This window comes from Oratosquilla oratoria, chromosome 33 (assembly GCF_046742065.1).
Source record: "Oratosquilla oratoria isolate Oo_2021 chromosome 33, ASM4674206v1, whole genome shotgun sequence".
Classification (NCBI taxonomy): domain Eukaryota; kingdom Metazoa; phylum Arthropoda; class Malacostraca; order Stomatopoda; family Squillidae; genus Oratosquilla; species Oratosquilla oratoria.
The window spans coordinates 46642593-46661941 of record NC_134809.1 but is presented as its reverse complement, the minus strand read 5'-3'; the positions used below and the strand labels follow the sequence as shown (position 1 = coordinate 46661941).

The following is a 19349-nucleotide window of genomic DNA, read 5'->3' as shown; positions in this document are numbered from 1 at the left end:
TCCTTCTCTCTTCCTCTCTTACGTTCCATGTTTCTGCCCCACACAGTGCTGTTGGCACAATCACTCCTTCATACAGTCTCCTCTTAGCATCCATTCCCAAATGTCTATTCCTCATTACACTCTTTAATCCACCAAGGCATTTACTTGCTTCTCTCAATATACATTCTACCTCCACCTTCACTCCACCTCCCCTGTAAGGGGGAAAAAGCCTTTGATATGTACAACTATGATGTATGAAACTACTCTTCAAAAATATTCATCATCATATACCAAGGCATTCCCCCTTTCAAGGGATGTAGCCAAAAAGAAAAAGGCATGAAATCATTCCCACCCATTCTATCCCTAATTACACTCCACCCCTCTCCACCCTCCCTCTTATCTTAGCACCTCCTGGATGACGGGTCATCCCTGCACCTTGTCCACTGCCCTGGGTCAGAGGCACATCCACAGCAAGGCTGCTTCATTAAATCGGCGACCCACCCACTCTGTCCCCCCATGCATAAAAGGAGAAGACAGGGAGAAATCCCTTCTGGCTGCGTTAAATTTTGCTCACACATACTACCTCATCCCCCCATCCCCCCCACCCATTCCACCTCATGCATCACAACATCATCCATATACAACCACTCCATTCACCCCTGTCTTCTATCCTCTCCCATCCTTCCTCAATAGACATTCCCCTCTTCCCCAAAGCCCCCTTCACCCCATCCATCCATCTCATCCTAGGACGTCCCCTCATGTTCACTCCCTCCACATCTGCCTTCCATACCTCTTTTACTAGTCTTTCCTCACCCATTCTTTCCATGTGTCCAAACCATCCTAATACTCTTTCATCCACCCTATCTTCCAGCTCCCTTTCCACCCCCGTTCTCCTCCTCACCACCTCATTTCTCACTCTATCTAGCCTAGTAACCCCCATCATACTTCTCAGACACCTCATCTCAAACTCCCTTTCTCTTATGTTCCATGTTTTTGCCCCATACAGTGCTGTTGGCACAATCACTCCTTCATACAGTCTCCTCTTAGCATCCATTCCCAAATGTCTACTCCTCATTACACTCTTTAATCCACCAAGGCATTTACTCGCTTCTCTCAATCTACATTCTACCTCCACCTCCATTCCACCTTATCCTGCCACATTTGCATCCAAGTATCTAAAACTATCCACTTTCTCCAGTTGCTTTCCCTTAATGCTCACTTCCAGTCCGCTGCCACTCTCACCCCTTGTACATCTCATCACCTTACTTTTACCCACATTTATCTTCAGCTTTGTTCTTTCACACACTCTCCCAAACTGTCACCAACTTCCTCAATCCCTCCTCCGATCCTGCCACAAGCGCAGCGTCATCCGCAAAAAACAGCTGGCTCACCTCCCACTTTTCTCCATTTTCTTTAACCATCTCCAATCCCTGACCCACTACCCTTGCATTTACCTCTCGCACCACCCCGTCCATGTACAAATTGAACAGCCAGGGTGACATAATGCACCCCTGACGAAGTCCCACCTTTACCTCAAACCATTCACTCTCTCTCCATTTCTAATCCTGACACAAGCTCTACTACTCTCGTAAAAACTCTTGACAGCTCTTAGCTTTCCTCCTATCCCGTATATCTGCAAAACCTCCCACTGTGCCTTCCTGTCTACCCTGTCGTAAGCCTTTTCCAGATCCAGAAAAGCCCAAAAAACATCCTTTCCCTTTCCTATAGCTTTCTCACATATTTGTCTTACCACAAAAATCTGATCTACACAACCTCTAGCCATCCTAAATCCACACTGTTCCTTACCAATTACTCCCTCTGTTCCTCTCCTAATTCTCTCAATCAAGATCCCTCCACTCCCACCTCCCCAACCACAGCCAGCACCCTCACCCACTCACAATTTCCCTCTGCCCTTACCCCCGATTAGTACTCCCCTTCCTTTGTCCCCGATCTCTCCTTTCCCCCCCCTCTGACCCAGTTCCTACACCTTCCCCACTACCACCCCGACCTCAACCCCAAACGGCAACATACAACACATACAAAACACACAACATCAACATATTACAACACAGCATTGACGGTATTAACACGAAAAAACATGAACTTGAACACTTTCTTAAACAACACAACATACACATTGCGATTTTACAAGAAACAAAACTAAGACACTCACACAAAACACCATCATTTCATAATTACACCACCATCAGACAAGACCGGACTGACGGCTATGGCGGTGGACTCATCACCCTGATCCACCACTCCATCTGTTTTGTGGACACAAGTGCCACAACCAAAATTCTCCTCCCTACCACAGATAACACAACAGAAATCCAATCCATTCGAATCCGCACAGGCAACAAATCAACACTGACAATAGTTAACATGTACATTCCCCCCCAATTCCAAACACCTTCAGGCCTCATTTTAGCCAACTAGCCTCAATCCCCAACCTGATCATGGGTGGAGACTTCAACGCCAAGTCGTCTGCCTGGTATGTCGACAACCCTGACACAGACAGAGGGCTTGATATACAGACTTAGTATGACTCATTGACTATCATGAACAACACACATAATCATACACATATCCCACACCAAGCCCTCTACACTCCCTCCTCTCCTGATATCACCTTTTGCTCCCCCTGCCTAACCCCAACAACATCATGGAGAGTGGTCGGAACCCTTGGCTCTGACCACCTTCCAATCATCATCACCACTAAAACAAGATGCACCCCAGTCGGCCACAGACATACTTACACCAATTACAAGAGAGCAAACTGGGAAGCTTTTACTGAAGAGACAGAACAACATTTTGAAACACTTAACAGTACACCAATCACAAACATAAACAATGCAAACACCAGCAAATTGTACAAAACACTCAACAGCATCACACTATCCAACACTAACACTACACACTCTCACGCAGCAATAATCACAACAACAGATAATCTAGCCTCAAACAGACAACAAGCAAACGCACTCATACGTCATTTTGCACAGACGAGCCATCTTACATCTCACCCTGACGACCGACGCACCATTCGACGTAAGAAAGACTTTCCCACAGACTCAGACTATACACCCTTCATAGACAGTCAGACAAAACTCATAATGCATAGTCTCAAGCACTCATCTGCCTGTGGCCCTGATAACATAAGCAACATCCACCTAAAACACATTGGACCACAAGGTATACACGCACTCACAAACATTGCAAACTACAGCTATTCACACAACACTATACCCGACATCTGGAAGCATGGTAAAATAATCACCATTCCAAAACCGAACAAAGACCCAACAATCCCAACATCGCACCGCCCAATCACACTTCTCTGCACCCCCTCTAAAGTCATTGAACGCCTAATACTTAAACTTGTCACACCATATATTCCCCTTGCTGACTCACAACACGGTTTTTAGGCCACTACACTCCACAAACACTCTTCTGACAAACCTCACACAAAGAATTTTAGATGGCATCAATTCAGATAGGCCCCACCACAGAACACTTCTTATAACATTGGACATTAGTAAAGCTTTTGATGCTATCCCCCCGCCACAACCTAACAAATAAAATATATAACACAGACATGCACAATAACACCAAAAGATGGCTGGCCAATTATCTGGCAGGCAGGAATGCTCATGTGTCATATAATGGCCAATCATCGCACATCAGAAACATTAAGAACGGAGTACCACAGGGCTCAGTTCTATCCCCCACATTATTTAATCTATACATGCATGACTTACCCACGCCAGACACCTCAGAAATACAAATCTCTTCCTACGCAGACGACATAACAATCACATGCACACATCGTAACACAGACAAAGCTGCAGAAAATAATTCAGCCTTACCTTGACACACTAAACACATGGTTCATCACAAACAGACTCAAAATAGCTCCAACCAAATCTACAGCAACACTTCTCACCAACTGGACAAAAGAACACAAATACATACCTCATCTCTACATCAACAACACTCTAATACCACACACAAACACACCGAAAATTCTTGGTGTAACATACGATACATCCATGTCTTTCAAACAACACCTCACAAACATAAAAAAAAAATGCACACCTAGACTTAACGCACTTAAGTCAATCACTGGAACAACATTTGGACAAAACAAAGAAACTAATATAACAATATACAAACAATGCATACGCTCAGTGATAAATTATGCGAGTCCTGCATGGGCTCCTAATCTCAGTGAGACACACCACAACACCCTTCAAATCATACAAAACAAAGCCCTAAAAACAATTACAGGCTGCACAAATACATCACCTACAGACCATTTACACCATGAAACAAAAGTCCTCAAAGTCAAGGACCACCTCGACATGAGAGGCACACAAACACTTGCTGCAGCCACCACAAACACATCACACCCGCTACACTACATAGCAGAACACCCACACACACCAAGAAACATTAAAACTACACCCATAGACCTTTATTACACACAGATACTCTCCTCTCTTCCTCCACAACCACCAAATACCAGCCTCCGCAAACATATTCATAATCATATCACTCACCGCTCCATTAACACACTGAAAGACAACACACTGCTACATGCCAGACCCCCTGATATCCACCCTTCTGAATCCTCTCTCCCACGTAAGGACAGAGTCCACTTGGCCAGACTGCGATGCGGTCACCACCCAGCACTTCTAAGCTACCAGAAGAGGCTGGACGACCGTGTTGTGAACAGCTGCCCAGGATGTAACACTTCACCCCATACCATACAACACATAATGGAAGACTGCATTATACACAATCATGCACGCAAACAACACAACATACACTCTATAAAGGATTTGTGGGAAAACCCAGTTTCGGCTGTGGCCTTCCTTGGGGAGACGGGACTGCTCGGACAGACAGTCTAGGGAACGACAACAACAACAACAACAATGCTGTGCACACTTTTAATACAATCATACAAAATGCAGACAAGAGATACATCCCTAGAGGCAACAGAAAATCACACAACCCCAACTTCACACCAGAAATCCAAGGCCTCATCAGACAACGTGACACACTTAAACACTGTACCCCCACACCTATCCCTCAAAACATAGCAGACCAAATACATACACTAAACACTGTGATTGCCAATAAAATACATGAACAAAAAACACAAAATTGGCAAAACTTTATCAATACACTTGATCACAAAACAAACACCAGCAAATTGTACAAAACACTCAACAGCATTACACTATCCAACAGTAACACTACACGCTCTCACACAGCAATAATCACAACAACAGATATTCTACCCTCAAACAGACAACAAGCAAACGCACTCATACGTCATTTTGCACAGACAAGCCATCTCACTTCTCACCCTGACGACCGACGCACCATTCGACGTAAGAAAGACTTTCCCACACTCAGACAATATACCCTTCATAGACAGTCAGACTAAACTCATAATACATAAGTCTCAAGCACTCATCTGCCTGTGGCCCTGATAACATAAGCAACATCCACCTAAAACACATTGGACCACAAGGTATACGCGCACTCACAAACATTGCAAACTACAGCTATTCACACAACACTATACCCGACATCTGGAAGCATGGTAAAATAATCACCATTCCAAAACCGAACAAAGACCCAACAATCCCAACATCGCACCGTCCAATCACACTTCTCTGCACCCCCTCTAAAGTCATTGAACGCCTAATACTTAAACTTGTCACACCACATATTCCCCTTGCTGACTCAAAACACGGTTTTAGGCCACTACACTCCACAAACACTCTTCTGACAAACCTCACACAAAGAATTTTAGATGGCATCAATTCAGATAGGCCCCACCAAAGAACACTTCTTATAACATTAGACATTAGTAAAGCTTTTGATGCTATCCCCCGCCACAACCTAACAAATAAAATATATAACACAGACATGCACAATAACACCAAAAGATGGCTGGCCAATTATCTGGCAGGTAGGAATGCTTACGTGTCATATAATGGCCAATCATCGCACATCAGAAACATTAAGAACGGAGTACCACAGGGCTCAGTTCTATCCCCCACACTATTTAATCTATACATGCATGACTTACCCACGCCAGACACCTCAGAAATACAAATCTCTTCCTACGCAGACGACATAACAATCACATGCATACATCGTAACACAGACAAAGCTGCAGAAAATAATCCAGCCATACCTTGACACACTCAACACATGGTTCATCACAAACAGACCTCAAAATAGCTCCAACCAAATCTACAGCAACACTTCTCACCAACTGGACAAAAGAACACAAATACATACCTCATCTCTACATCAACAACACTCTAATACCACACACAAACACACCGAAAATTCTTGGTGTAACATACGATACATCCATGTCTTTCAAACAACACATCACAAACATAAAAAACAAATGCACACCCAGACTTAACGCACTTAAGTCAATCACTGGAACAACATTTGGACAAAACAAAGAAACTAAAATAACAATATACAAACAATGCATACGCTCAGTGTTGAATTATGCGAGTCCTGCATGGGCTCCTAATCTCAGTGAGACACACCACAACACCCTTCAAATCATACAAAACAAAGCCCTAAAAACAATTACAGGCTGCACAAATACAACACCTACAGACCATTTACACCATGAAACAAAGGTCCTCAAAGTCAAGGACCACCTAGACATGAGAGGCACACAAACACTTGCCGCAGCCACCGCAAACACATTACACCCGCTACACTACATAGCAGAACACCCACACACACCAAGAAACATTAAAACAACACCCAAAGACCTTTATCACGCACAGATACTCTCTTCTCTTCCTCCACAACCTCCTCCGGAAACATTTTCTTAATCTTTTCTCTCACCGCTCCATTAACACACTGAAAGGACAACACACTGCTGCATGCCAGACCCCCTGATATCCACCCTTCTGAATCCTCTCTCCCACGAAAGGACAGAGTCCACTTGGCCAGACTGCGGTGCGGTCACCACCCAGCACTTCTAAGCTACCAGAAGAGGCTGGATGACCGCATTGTGAACAGCTGCCCAGGATGTAACACTTCACCCCATACCATACAACACATAATGGAAGACTGCATTATACACAATCATGCACGCAAACAACACAACATACACTCTATAAAGGATTTGTGGGAAAACCCAGTTTCGGCTATGGCATTCCTTGGGGAGACGGGACTGCTCGGACAGACAGTCTAGGGAACGACAACAACAACAACAACAACAACAACTACACTTAACAAGCTAATCCCTTTGAAACTACTACATTCACACTTGTCCCCTTTTCCTTTGTAAAGTGGAACTATACAGGCACTCCTCCAGTCCTCTGGTACTGTACCATCTCTCCAGCAAACATTAAATAACCTCACCAGCCAGTCCACCATCACTGTACCTCCTTTTTTTTAGATATTCTGCATGGCATCCATCCAGACCAGAAAAGTTTCAGAAAAATACATACATACATATACCAAGGCTTTTTCCCCCTTACAAGGGAGGTAACCAAAAAGGGAAAGGCATAAAAACACTCCCACCCATTTCATCCCTACATACACTCCACACCCCTCCCACCCTCCCTCTCATCTGAGCACCTCCTGGATGACGGGTCATCCCAGCACCCTGCCCACCGCCCTGGGTCAGAAGCAGTGTCACAAGACACAGCACATCCACAGCAAGGCCGCTTCATTTAATCAGTGACCCCCCCTCTCCGTCCCCCCTTGCATATAAATGAGAAGACATAAAAACCAAATGACAAAAGTATACAAGACAGTCATAATTGAGGATGGTGAAAAATATAGGTACCTTTCCATACAAGTTTAGATAATGTATTCTTTTGTAACAATGTGCAATGAATAACAGGGAGGAATTTACATTACATGCAACTCTTAGCAAGCCACTTTCTGGCACCATTTCTAATGTTTAGGATTTTTTTTTTCCTTTTAATTTTTCTTTCCCTGTATATGCAAACAATATAAAATGCTTAAGAAGATTTTTTTATTAACAGTACTGAGATTAAAGTACAATATAACCACACAATTTTCATGCTAGAGTTACTCTGCTAGTGGCAGCACTGGTGATAATATTCTGAAGCATGCTGCAGACTGTAATATTATATAGTTGTATAATGCAATCACTTATATTGATACATTAATTCTTATAGATAAAATATTTAATTTTCTTTATAATGCATGAGCTCATATTTTGAAAAAAAAAGAAAAAAAAAAAGAAAGAAAGACATAACTACAAGTATATTAACAAAATGAAAAATTAATTAACATAAAAGAAATGGTAGGAGTGTGGGCATCTCATATCTTCACCCCAACACCCAAGTAAAACACTCTCTAACCTGAGGTGATGGCAGCTTGTTTAGGCACATCAATAGCAATTTCTTTTAGACTTTGTACATATCGAATACGATCCAGAACAGGAATCAACACATTGACGCCTGGGTCCAAAACACGGTAAAATTTTCCCATTCGCTCCACCACCCATGCCTGTAGAAAAACAGATCTATATTAAAAAAAAAAAAAAGAGAAGTTATGGATCACAAAAACTCAACTTGAGTATTCTAAAACTACTATACCATGGAATTCCTATATTTGAAATAATTTGTTCCTTGGAGTCATTTGTGTGTGGATTTAATAAAACATTGGCTCAGTTTTCCCCATTTGAAGTAATGTAAATTCTAATAATCCACAATAAACTCCTGAAATTATATCTATAAAGGATGTATCCAGCCAAGGCATGCACCTCCATTTCACCCATTTGATTTCCCTTTTATCTTAGCTCCTTGTGGGTGAAGGGGTATACCTGCCCCCCAACCAATGCCTAGGTCAGACAAAATATGGCAAGACACAGTACTTCCACAGCAGGACCCAAGAGCCAAAGCTGGCTTACCCCTCACTACTTCATCTACATCAGTGTTTCCCAACCTTTTTTTCAGGTGACCCCAATATGATCCTTATATAACTGCGACCCCACTAATCTATTTGTATAGATGTTAATATATGTGACTAGTTGTTGACTGTAAAAAATAGAGGACAAGTATAATGAATATGTGTAAGAAAGGTAATGTAAGGTTATAAAAGACAAAGTTAACATAATTGAATTTTATTATAGCAATATGAATTTGGGAAAAAAAACATACAAAATGTCTTGGTGACCCTTGGAAAAATGCTTGGCAACCCAACTTGGGATCCCGACTCCAGGGTTGGGAAACCATGATCTACATGGTGACCCTTCCTCCTCATCCACTCATGAGTAAATAGAGAAGACAAGGACAAACATTCCCTTATTCTATTCTACAGTATTTGACACTTTAATAACTGTTCCTTCCTTACTTCTCTCACCTGAAATTCAAGCATTACATGGTGAATTCTTTATATGTACTTCCAAGGACCAATGACAAGTACCTACATGTGGTGGTACTATAAGCTGGACAACAAGTTTCCCATTAATTAACCTGTCAACTCCCTCACCTCCACTAAGAGATGCAACCCTGAGGGGATGACATTGTATCTAGACTAGGCCCACAGTCTCTTATCAATTTCATCTGTATTTCTTAAACTTTTTTAAACATAGAAAGCTGACCACCAAAGGCTGCTCCACTTCCCTTGTCACTTTCAGGCAGTGATATGGATTATATTTCCATACTAGTACAAAGTTTCTTCCCAGAGAGGACTCTTGCTAGTCACTGTGGATTTCCTATTTAATGAAACTCAAGGCAACAATTACATAGTATATACTTCAAAAAGTCAATAATATCAAGTTCCTCAAGCAGGAGTGTCTTCTCTTATTGTTGTATCATTTACCCACCAAGTCACTGTGCTGACCATTGCAATATTCAACAAATGATTACCACAGTAATGTTCATTAGCATCCACTTCCCATTCCTCCCAAGTTACCACCTTGCAATTAAAGTCACTGATCAGGATTATACAAAGGATTACAAAGGCGGAGCATGCCGACAGGAGACCTTTTGATCCATATCTAGGTCGGATGCGAAAAAAAATCATATTAATAATAAAATAATAAATAAAAACTATGATAATGTAAATAACAAATAAAATACATAAATAAATGCATAGGTATAGTTAAATAATAAACAAACAGGTAAATATTAAATAATAATAAATTGACATATAACTAATAATAAATGAAAATCAGACAGACAAATGATAACAAAACAAACACAAATAATATAAGATAAATCATAATCATTACAGCATCTTACTTAGGTATTTATCTAAATGATTCTTAAAGCTTCGAACTGAACTACATTGCACTACCTGTGCAGGAAGTTTATTCCATTCATTAACTACACGGTTGGCAAAGTTGTTTCTACCTACTTCCAAATTGAATCTATTTCCGGACAGTTTGAGACCATTGTTTCTTGTCTGATTCTCATTCAATGTAAAAATTTTGTCACTTTTGATGTTGTCAATTCCCTTTAGAATTTTAAAGACCTGTATCAAGTCACCTCTGAGTCTACGCTTTTTTAGGGAAAACAGATTCATATGTTTTAGTCGATTTTCGTATGATTTATTTTTTATATTTGGAATGAGTTTTGTGGCTCGCCGTTGTACTTTTTCCAGTCTGTCAATGTCTTTAATGAGATTCGGTGACCATACGGAAACAGCATATTCCAAATGTGGACGAACTAACGATTTATATAGCTTGTTAATGAGTGATGGACTTTTGAAATCAAAAGATCGCACAATCAGTCCTAGAATCTTATTTGCTTTCTCAGAGGCTGAAATACACTGCTTGGATGATTTGAGGTCATTACTGATAATTACGCCGAGATCTTTTTCACTATCCACTTTTGTTAAGGAATTTCCAAATAACTTGTAATCGTACTTACTGTTATTTTTACCTATGTGCATTACCTTGCATTTACTTGTGTTAAATTTCATTAGCCACTTTTCAGACCATTGCTGTAATTGATTCTAAATCTTCTTGAATATCTAATTGGTTTGAGTGATCATTTGCCACTCCGCACAGTTTTGTATCATCAGCAAATTTGGAAACAGTAGATTTTAGTCCATGGTCTATATCATTTATATATACTATGAATAGAAGTGGCCCAAGAACGGAACCCTGAGGAACTCCACTTGCAACACTTTTCCATCCAGAAGTTTTCCCATTTAAAACAACTCTCTGTTTTCGACCCTTCAACCAATTACTAGTCCAACCTAATAGGCTACCACTTATTCCATGCAAAGCTAATTTAGTAAGTAGTCTTTCGTGTGGGACGGTATCAAAAGCTTTTGCAAAGTCTAGATATACTAAATCTATATTGTTTCTTTTGTCATAATTAGAGATAACTGTGTGTTGTAGAATGCGAGTAAGTTAGTCACGCAAGAACGTTTCCGTCTGAAACCATGCTGGCTACCATTTATCAAACGGTTACTTTCTAAATGATGTTCGATAGCATCTCTGATGATAGTTTCCATTATTTTTCCTACGATTGAAGTCAAACTTATAGGCCTATAGTTATTTGGTTTCTTTTTGTCAGCTTTTTTGAATATGGGAGTAACGTTAGTTAGCTTCCATTCTCTTGGGACATCTCCGGATATGATGGATTTCTTGAAAATAATTTCTAATGGAACAACAATCTCATTTTTCATTTCCTTTAAGATTCTTGGATGCCAACCGTCAGGCCCTGGTGTTTTATTAACTTTGAGTTTGTCTATACACCTTTTAATTTTTTCTTTTGTTATATTTACCGTAGTAAGTTTACCCTAGACTTTTCACAGGTTTCAGTTTGGAATTCACCTTGAGGTGTTTCGTTTATGAATACTGAGCTAAAATAATTGTTTAAGATATTACACATTCCTTCATTTGAATATTAAAAAATAAAGGATTACAAAGGAGGAGCATGTTAATTTTCTTTAAGAGGGAAGAGGTCTGAAAATATTTTTGTCATCGTTCCACACCATTGCCTTGAGAGCTACATGTACTACCATAAAGTCCCTTGTAGATCTTGTCGACCCACCCAGAGGCTAGTTACCTGACAGTCAAAGGTCTTCTGCAAGAGACTTGGGGCAGCAGATTGATTGAATCATTTAATGCAGCTCTCTAGTTCTGATTTTCAGATTCATTGCCTTAACAACTACCTTCACCCACTTTCCATTTTATTTTTTTCTATATAACCTCTCCAGACTGTATCAACCATTCCCAAGTTGCAGGTCAACATTTCTTGGTAGCCTGGTCTCAATTTAACACAGTGTCAGGTTTACTTACTAATCTGTGCCTATCTAATCTTTTCAATCTATATCTACATACTCTATTGTAGGGGTGGCCAAACTTGCTTAATGTAAGAGCCATATTCAATAAAGTTCAGACATTTGAGAGCTGCAAGACATTAACAAAACTGATTATAAATTATAAGGCTTGAAATTTTTCTTTTTTTACCTTTGATGTTAACTGTGATGAAAAAAGGAGACCAGCCAACATATTTCCATGAGCTGCATATTAAAGGATAAAGAGCTGGACATGGCTCGCAAGCCGTGGTTTGACCACCCCTGCTCTATTGTTTCCCAGTTGTGAGTCAACATTTCTTGGCAGTTCGGTCTCAACAAAGCACAGAATATCAGGTTCACTTACTAATTGGTGTGTATTTCTAGTTGTACCTGGTTGTATTAAATGGGAAGGGAGCTATGCTTGGAGTGACCAGTCTTTGTATCTTTCAGCATCTAGTTTGTTCTTAAATTCTTGTATGGTTTTTGCACATACTATTTTTTCATCCAATTTGTTCCAAACATGTATCATTCTGTGTGGAATGCTATCTTTTTTCATGCATGCATGTGTGTATTTACTTAATTGTAGCATACAGGAGAGGAGCAACACTTGCTAGGTCCCATTGCCTAATCTCTATATATATTTTTATCATACCTAGCCTCTAGCCTCAATTTCATGTACAGTTCTAACTCAATCTATATCCTTGATTTCCAATTATCATATTTAGATTTGAACTTGTGTATTGTTTGAGCTTCTTCAGTCTTTATAAAATATAAAGTCACTGCTGTATTACTTGTTCTCTTTTATTCTGAGTAATAACAAATACAGAAAATGTGATCATACCATTTCACAGAATCTAGGGATAACTCATGTACTTCATGAAAGGAGTGGGTGGTGGCGACTTTAGAAGGGCTGTGAAGAAGCTAGTTGTGGTTGATTGCTTGAATCTTCTTTGCTTTTCTTCATTCAAGGTGTGATTGATTTTGAGTTCCTTTAAAATACTGTTGCAAACTGTCTCACTCCGGGCTGGATTTGGGTCTTTGTCCTTGAAAGTTTGGAGTCCCTCATCAACTAACTCGAATGCAGCATGAAGATCTTTAGCCTCCTGTACTGTAACCCACAGGCTCTACTGTACATACTGCTTTTATCAAGCATAATTCTAACTGAACAGCAATCCTGCATTAGTTTTCTTGTGTCTACATGATTCACAGAGAACAGGCTACCAAGACTGCTCCCTGTACCCTCACAAATTAATAATTAACCAATAATACTACAATAAAGATAATACATACTACAGTAAGAAATTTATGCAAAAACGATGAAAAATGTGGATTGTAGGCAGACTGGCAGAGCAGACAGCAGTAATGGGAGCGTTTGTTTATGTTGTTGTTGTGGAACCGCCTGCTGTGCATCTCTGGCGCCACCAATGCACCAGGTGGGGAATTTGAAAATTTGTAAACTCAAAGCAAGTTTGTATTAGCAGACAAGGGGTAGTAAAACATGGATTTCACATAAGTGAAATTTCATATAGTGAGGATCACCTGTATTCTTTTGGACTCAGTCTGGCCAACACGCGCGTAGACCTCTTTTCACCAGATTAAAGAGCACAAACTAATCCGAGCTTCCTTCTCTCCCTATGTTAATAAATTGACGCAGCCCAAAGCGATTTCTCCCCATCTCCATTTCTGCATGAGGGGATGGAGAGGGGTGGGGTCACTGATTTAATGAAGTGGCCTTGCTGTGGATGTGCTGTGTCTTGCGATACTGCTTGTGACACACGGCAGTGGGCAAGATACAAGGATGACCCGTCATCCTGGAGGAGCCAAGAAAAGAGGGAGGGAGGGGGGTGGAGTGTGTGGGGATGGAATGGGTAGGAGTAGTTTTTATGCTTTTGATTTCTGGCTACCTCACTTGTAAGGAGAAAAAAAGCCTTTGGTATATGTATGTATATTGATTAGTTTTTCTAATGGACTTACTCATCTTTTGGATGTGAAGCCTTCAAAATCATTCATTATTAGAGTAGATATAGCAATGAAAGACAAAGGTTTGTGATTTAATCAATACTAGAAATTGAATTTGATCTTGGGTTTTCTATCATGAGCAACTTTGGAGATGTGATGTGTGTGTGTGTGTATGCATACATATAGGCTTAACATAAGAAAATGTACAAATCAAGGAAACAAATGATAACAAACCTCTTGCTGGGGTACAAAGAGTATGACAGTATTTAGAGGCAGATGAGAACGCCATCGTTGAGATGCATATACTAGATTCTGTCTCTCTGCCTGAAAAAATACACAGAAATGGTGTGAGCTCTTCATTTTCCTTAATAAAGTACATACATTACAAAACTGCTGTGCACAAATTTATTGTAAGATAATGCATGACAGCAGCAAAAGATTGTCTACAAGGATAAATGCTGATAAACTACAGTCCATAACAAGATTCTAGTGAATGTATTCTAGAGATTACATCCAGTTTTTGCATCCTAGGACAAAAACGAATGCTACAAGTTTAATTTCATTATGTTGAATGGTCTCCTAAAGATAAGTCAAAATTTATGCTTCTTCAGTCTTTTAGCATTTCTGCATATATAAGGCTAGCATGCAGGGAAAATAAAAATTCCCCGTTGTAATTTTTCTAAATCAAATGATCAGGCTTCATTTTGTTTGCCAAGACACTATTGACTACCTCAAATGGACAAGCTGAATTAATAACCACTGAATGGAGTGCCCTGGGACTAATAATTATCAACTATTATTGGCAACCAAGTTGTACCATGCAAAATTTCAAGGAGACAATAGAACATATCACCAAACTAACAGAAGATCAATCTATATCTATGCCAGAGATCATACTATATAATTTCCCATTTATTGACTTGGTAGAGGGAACTATATCAAGAGGCACAAGGTAAAATTAGGCACAAGCTAAACTCGCACTTGAACTTGCTGACAAATTCTAATACTACAACTACATCAGCCCACTATACAATGAAACATTCTGACTCTCTTCTTCAGAACAACCAAGATGCTGTATGTATCAGATGGAAAAAACAATTTTCTCAAATCTAAATCACTGTCACAACATACAAAAAAGTACCCACACCAAAACAATCATCTATTGCAGAACACAACTTCTTCAGCAACAGGATAAACTGGGAAACAGTACAGCGAAGTATTGTCTGGGGTCAAATCTCAGAGGGAGATGACCCTAACGAAACACCTTGAGGACCATCTATGCCAAACTACTCAAAACATGCAAGGCACATATACCAACTAAAGGAAACGGAAGAAACCACAAGCATAATGTCATCCCGAGGGATAGAAAAATACTCATGAAACAGAGAACTACACTGAATAAACAACTAAACAAAACCCACCTTGAAGCAAGGAAACTTGCAAGAGAATAGAACAAAGCAATAGGAAACATAAATAATCCAAAGTACTTTTTCAGTTTCATATGGGAAAAGGGGACAAGTGTGAGTGTAGTAGATTCAGAGGGATTAGTCTGTCAACTGTAGTAGGGAAGGCTTATGGGAGGGCCTTGATTGAGAGGATCAGGAGAGGAACAGTATGGGTTTAGGACAGGTAGGGGTTGCTTGGATTAGATTTTTGTGGTAAGGCATAAATGTGAGAAAGCTTTAGGATTTTTTTTTTTTTTTTGAGGGGGGGGGGGGGGCTTTTATGGATTTGTAAGGCACTGTGGGAGGTATTGTGGATGTACGGGATAGGAGGAAAGCTGTTAAGAGCAGTCAAGAGTTTTTACGAGAGTAGTAGAGCCTGTGTTAGAATTAGAATTGGAGAGAGTGAGTGGTTTGAGGTAAAGGTGGGACTTTGCCAGTGATGTGTTATGTCACCTTGGCTGTTCAATTTATACATGAATGGGGTGGTGTGACAAGTAAACACAAGGGTAATGGGCCAAGGACTGAAGATGATTAAAAAAAATGGTGAAAATGGGAGATAAGCCAGTTGTTTGCTGATGACATTGCACTTGTAGCAGGATCAGAGGAGGAAATAAAAAAGTTAGTGAGAGAGTTTGGGAAAGTGTGTGAAAGAAGAAGGTTGAAGGTAAATGTGGGTAAAAGTAAGGTGATGAGATGTTTAAGGGGAGAGGTTGGCAGCAAATTGGAAGTGAATATTAAAGGAGAGAGACTGGAAGAAGTGGATAGCTTTAGATACTTGGGTGTGAATGTGGCAGGAAAGGGAGGAGTGGAGGTGGAGGTAGAATGTAGACCAAGAGAAGCAAGTAAATGCCCTGGGGGGATTAAAAAGTATAATGAGAAATAGACATTTGGGAATGGATGCTAAGAGAAGATTGCATGAAGGGGTGATTGTGCCAACAGCACTGTATGGGGCAGAAACATGGAACATAAGAGAGGAAGAGTTTAAATGTGTTCAAGATGAAATGCCTGAGAAGTATGGTAGAAGTTACTAGGCTGGATAGAGTGAGAAACAAGATGAGGAGGAGAACTGGGGTGGAAAGGGAGTTGGGAGGGGGAGGGGGATGGGGGGAGAGGGAGTATGTGTCGCCAATTAAATAAAGCAACCTTGCTGTGGATGTGCTGCATCTTGCTACACTGCTTCTGACCCAGGGCAGTGGGTGAGATGTGGGGATGACCCATCATCCAGGAGCAGCCAAGAAAAGAGGGAGGTAGGGAGAGGCAGTGAATGGGAGTGGAGTATAAGCTGCCCTGTAACAAGTTAAGGAGAAGCATCCCGTCTACAACAAGCCCTTGACACAGTATATGCCTAAGTAAAGAGAAGCAACATGACCTTTAACGAGGGAAAATATAAAATGCTATGGCTCGGCTCAGATAAGACAATAACTTCACTATGCACTGAGGGAGGACAAGATATTATGCCCCATCCACATGTCAAATGCCTGGGTGTCACCCTGAGTGAAGACTGGTGCTTCCAACAACATATCTTGGAGATAGTGACAAGAGCCAAAAGGATGGCTGGATGGGTCTTCAGAACCTTTGTCACAAAGGAGCCATGAGTAATGCTGACCCTAGGAAGGCCCTAGCACAGCCATTACTGGACTACTGTAGCCAGTTGTGGTCACCTCACAAGAGGAGTGACATACAACTACTATAGGCTGTGCAGAGGTCCTATACCAGACAAATAGCACAACTGAGGGACCTTGACTACTGGGACTGCTTGAAAGAGCTGGGGTTATACTCACAGCAAAGGAGATAGATCAGATACAGGGTCAACTATATCTGGAAGGTCCTGGAGCAAAAAATGCCTGACCCTACAGCCTCATGACTCCTGTAACCCATAAACAATGAGAAAAAAATGCATAACTGCAACATAGGGAGTATACCATCCAAAACCCCGCCAAGAGTCAAGACCCTGTTAGTGTCCAATCTTGCACATGATGGGCCAAAACCTTTAATGCACTGTCCATAAATGTGAGGAACATCACTGGTTGCCCAGTGGACAAACTCAAAACTTGCCTGGACAAGTTACTAAAATTTGTGCCAGATGAGTCTCAGTACTGGACTACACTACCAGCAGATGTAGGACCACTAGCACCATACCAAATCAAGTTCATTCTGCACAGGGATGCTAGATCTGGCAGCACCAGTGGACCATCACAATTGTGAGGAAGGCCCTCAAAACATCAGTAAGAATTGGTACCATGATTATATAAATCTAGGGGTTTGGGCAGGGGTGTCAAATTTATGGCCCATGGAGTGGTCTTTAGTGGTCCACAAGGTGACAGATTTTTCAGCTCAAGTTACTATAACTGCTAAAAATTAAAGGAAAATATTAAACTGTTAACATGAGACACATTTACTTTTATCTATATGACTGATTTTATTTAATTCAATGGTAAGCAAAGTAAGGTATAAACTCCAGTCTTGCCCTTATGGTATTACCAAATTTTTTATGGCTCTTGAGACCATAACAAAGTGCATAATTGGCCCTTGAAAGGAATTGTTCAACACCCCTGTCACAGGCAACATCAACATCATTAATAGTACTAACAATGAGAATAACCTAAACCAAAAGACAAACTTTACTCAGACTCAATCAGATAATGGAATTGCTGCATCAGGCACCATACCACCTGGACAGCAAAATAATGGAAGTAACCCTACAGACAACTTCTCAAATAACCCACAACACAAACCAAACCAAAATCAATCAAAATCTGCTTAAATTACAAGAGAAACCCATGCAAATATGGGGTAAAGGGCAATGGATTTAAGTACAGCCACCCAAGGCCATGCCCAAAACTACAGAGCCATGGCCTCAATAAACATTTAGGGTGCACCCTGGGCAGGAGGTGCACAAATTATTGCCCAAACCTATGTAGGAACTCAATTAGGACCCACTTATTCTTCAATGAGAATTGCAGGTTCACACATCTCAAGGGAATGGCACGAAGGAGGAAGGAGACTGAAAAGGGAGCTACCCCCAACTTGCACAACCCAAACAACGGGACAAATTTAATTACCCAACAATACAGTAACCCACAAATACAGGAAAACACAGCAGCCCAACAACAATTTATCAAACAATGGCCTACTGTAAAACAACCCCCAGAATTGACGACACACTCAAACCAGTCGGAGGTTTTTTTTTTTAGACCTATTTATGGACAGAATAGAAAGACTGGAAGCAAGAGACTGGGGATACAACCGCCTCTATCACTAATGACCTTCACTTACACAAACATCTGGGGCCTCTATCCTAAAAGTAATCAAAGATTCTAATGCTAGAAGAAATGGCCCATAACAATTATCTACTTTTCCTTGCTTTAACAGAAACCCATCTAAACAGTGATCACCTAAATGCAGAAGTGGATATTAAAAAATATACTGTATTTAGAAGAGACAGAATAAGCAGAAGCCATGGTGGGGTATATATCAAGGAAGAAGCAGCAGCAGCAACAACAAGAAATACGGTTTCTCGAAGTACTAGGACTTTTAGGGAGACCACAAAACCTAGTACTCATAATAGTATACAGGCCTACAAACACCACCCAGGATCAATTCCAAGAAATAATGACAAAAATTGAATCCAATCTGAGAAATCTTCCCACACCAAGCACAGAAATCATACTGATG

At 40.6% G+C, this 19349-nt stretch overlaps 1 protein-coding gene across 1 annotated transcript in view; it reads right to left on the bottom strand.

Annotated features, from left to right (window-relative positions):
- LOC143017894 (stomatin-like protein 2, mitochondrial) overlaps positions 1–19349 on the bottom strand; it is a 52961-nt gene that overhangs the window by 31462 nt on the left and 2150 nt on the right. The window contains exons 2-3 of the mRNA XM_076172934.1: positions 14464–14553; positions 8373–8520 (exon numbers count right to left, since the gene is read on the bottom strand). Coding sequence (XP_076029049.1) covers positions 8373–8520; positions 14464–14553 — 238 coding nt within the window. The remainder of the gene's footprint in view (positions 1–8372; positions 8521–14463; positions 14554–19349) is intronic.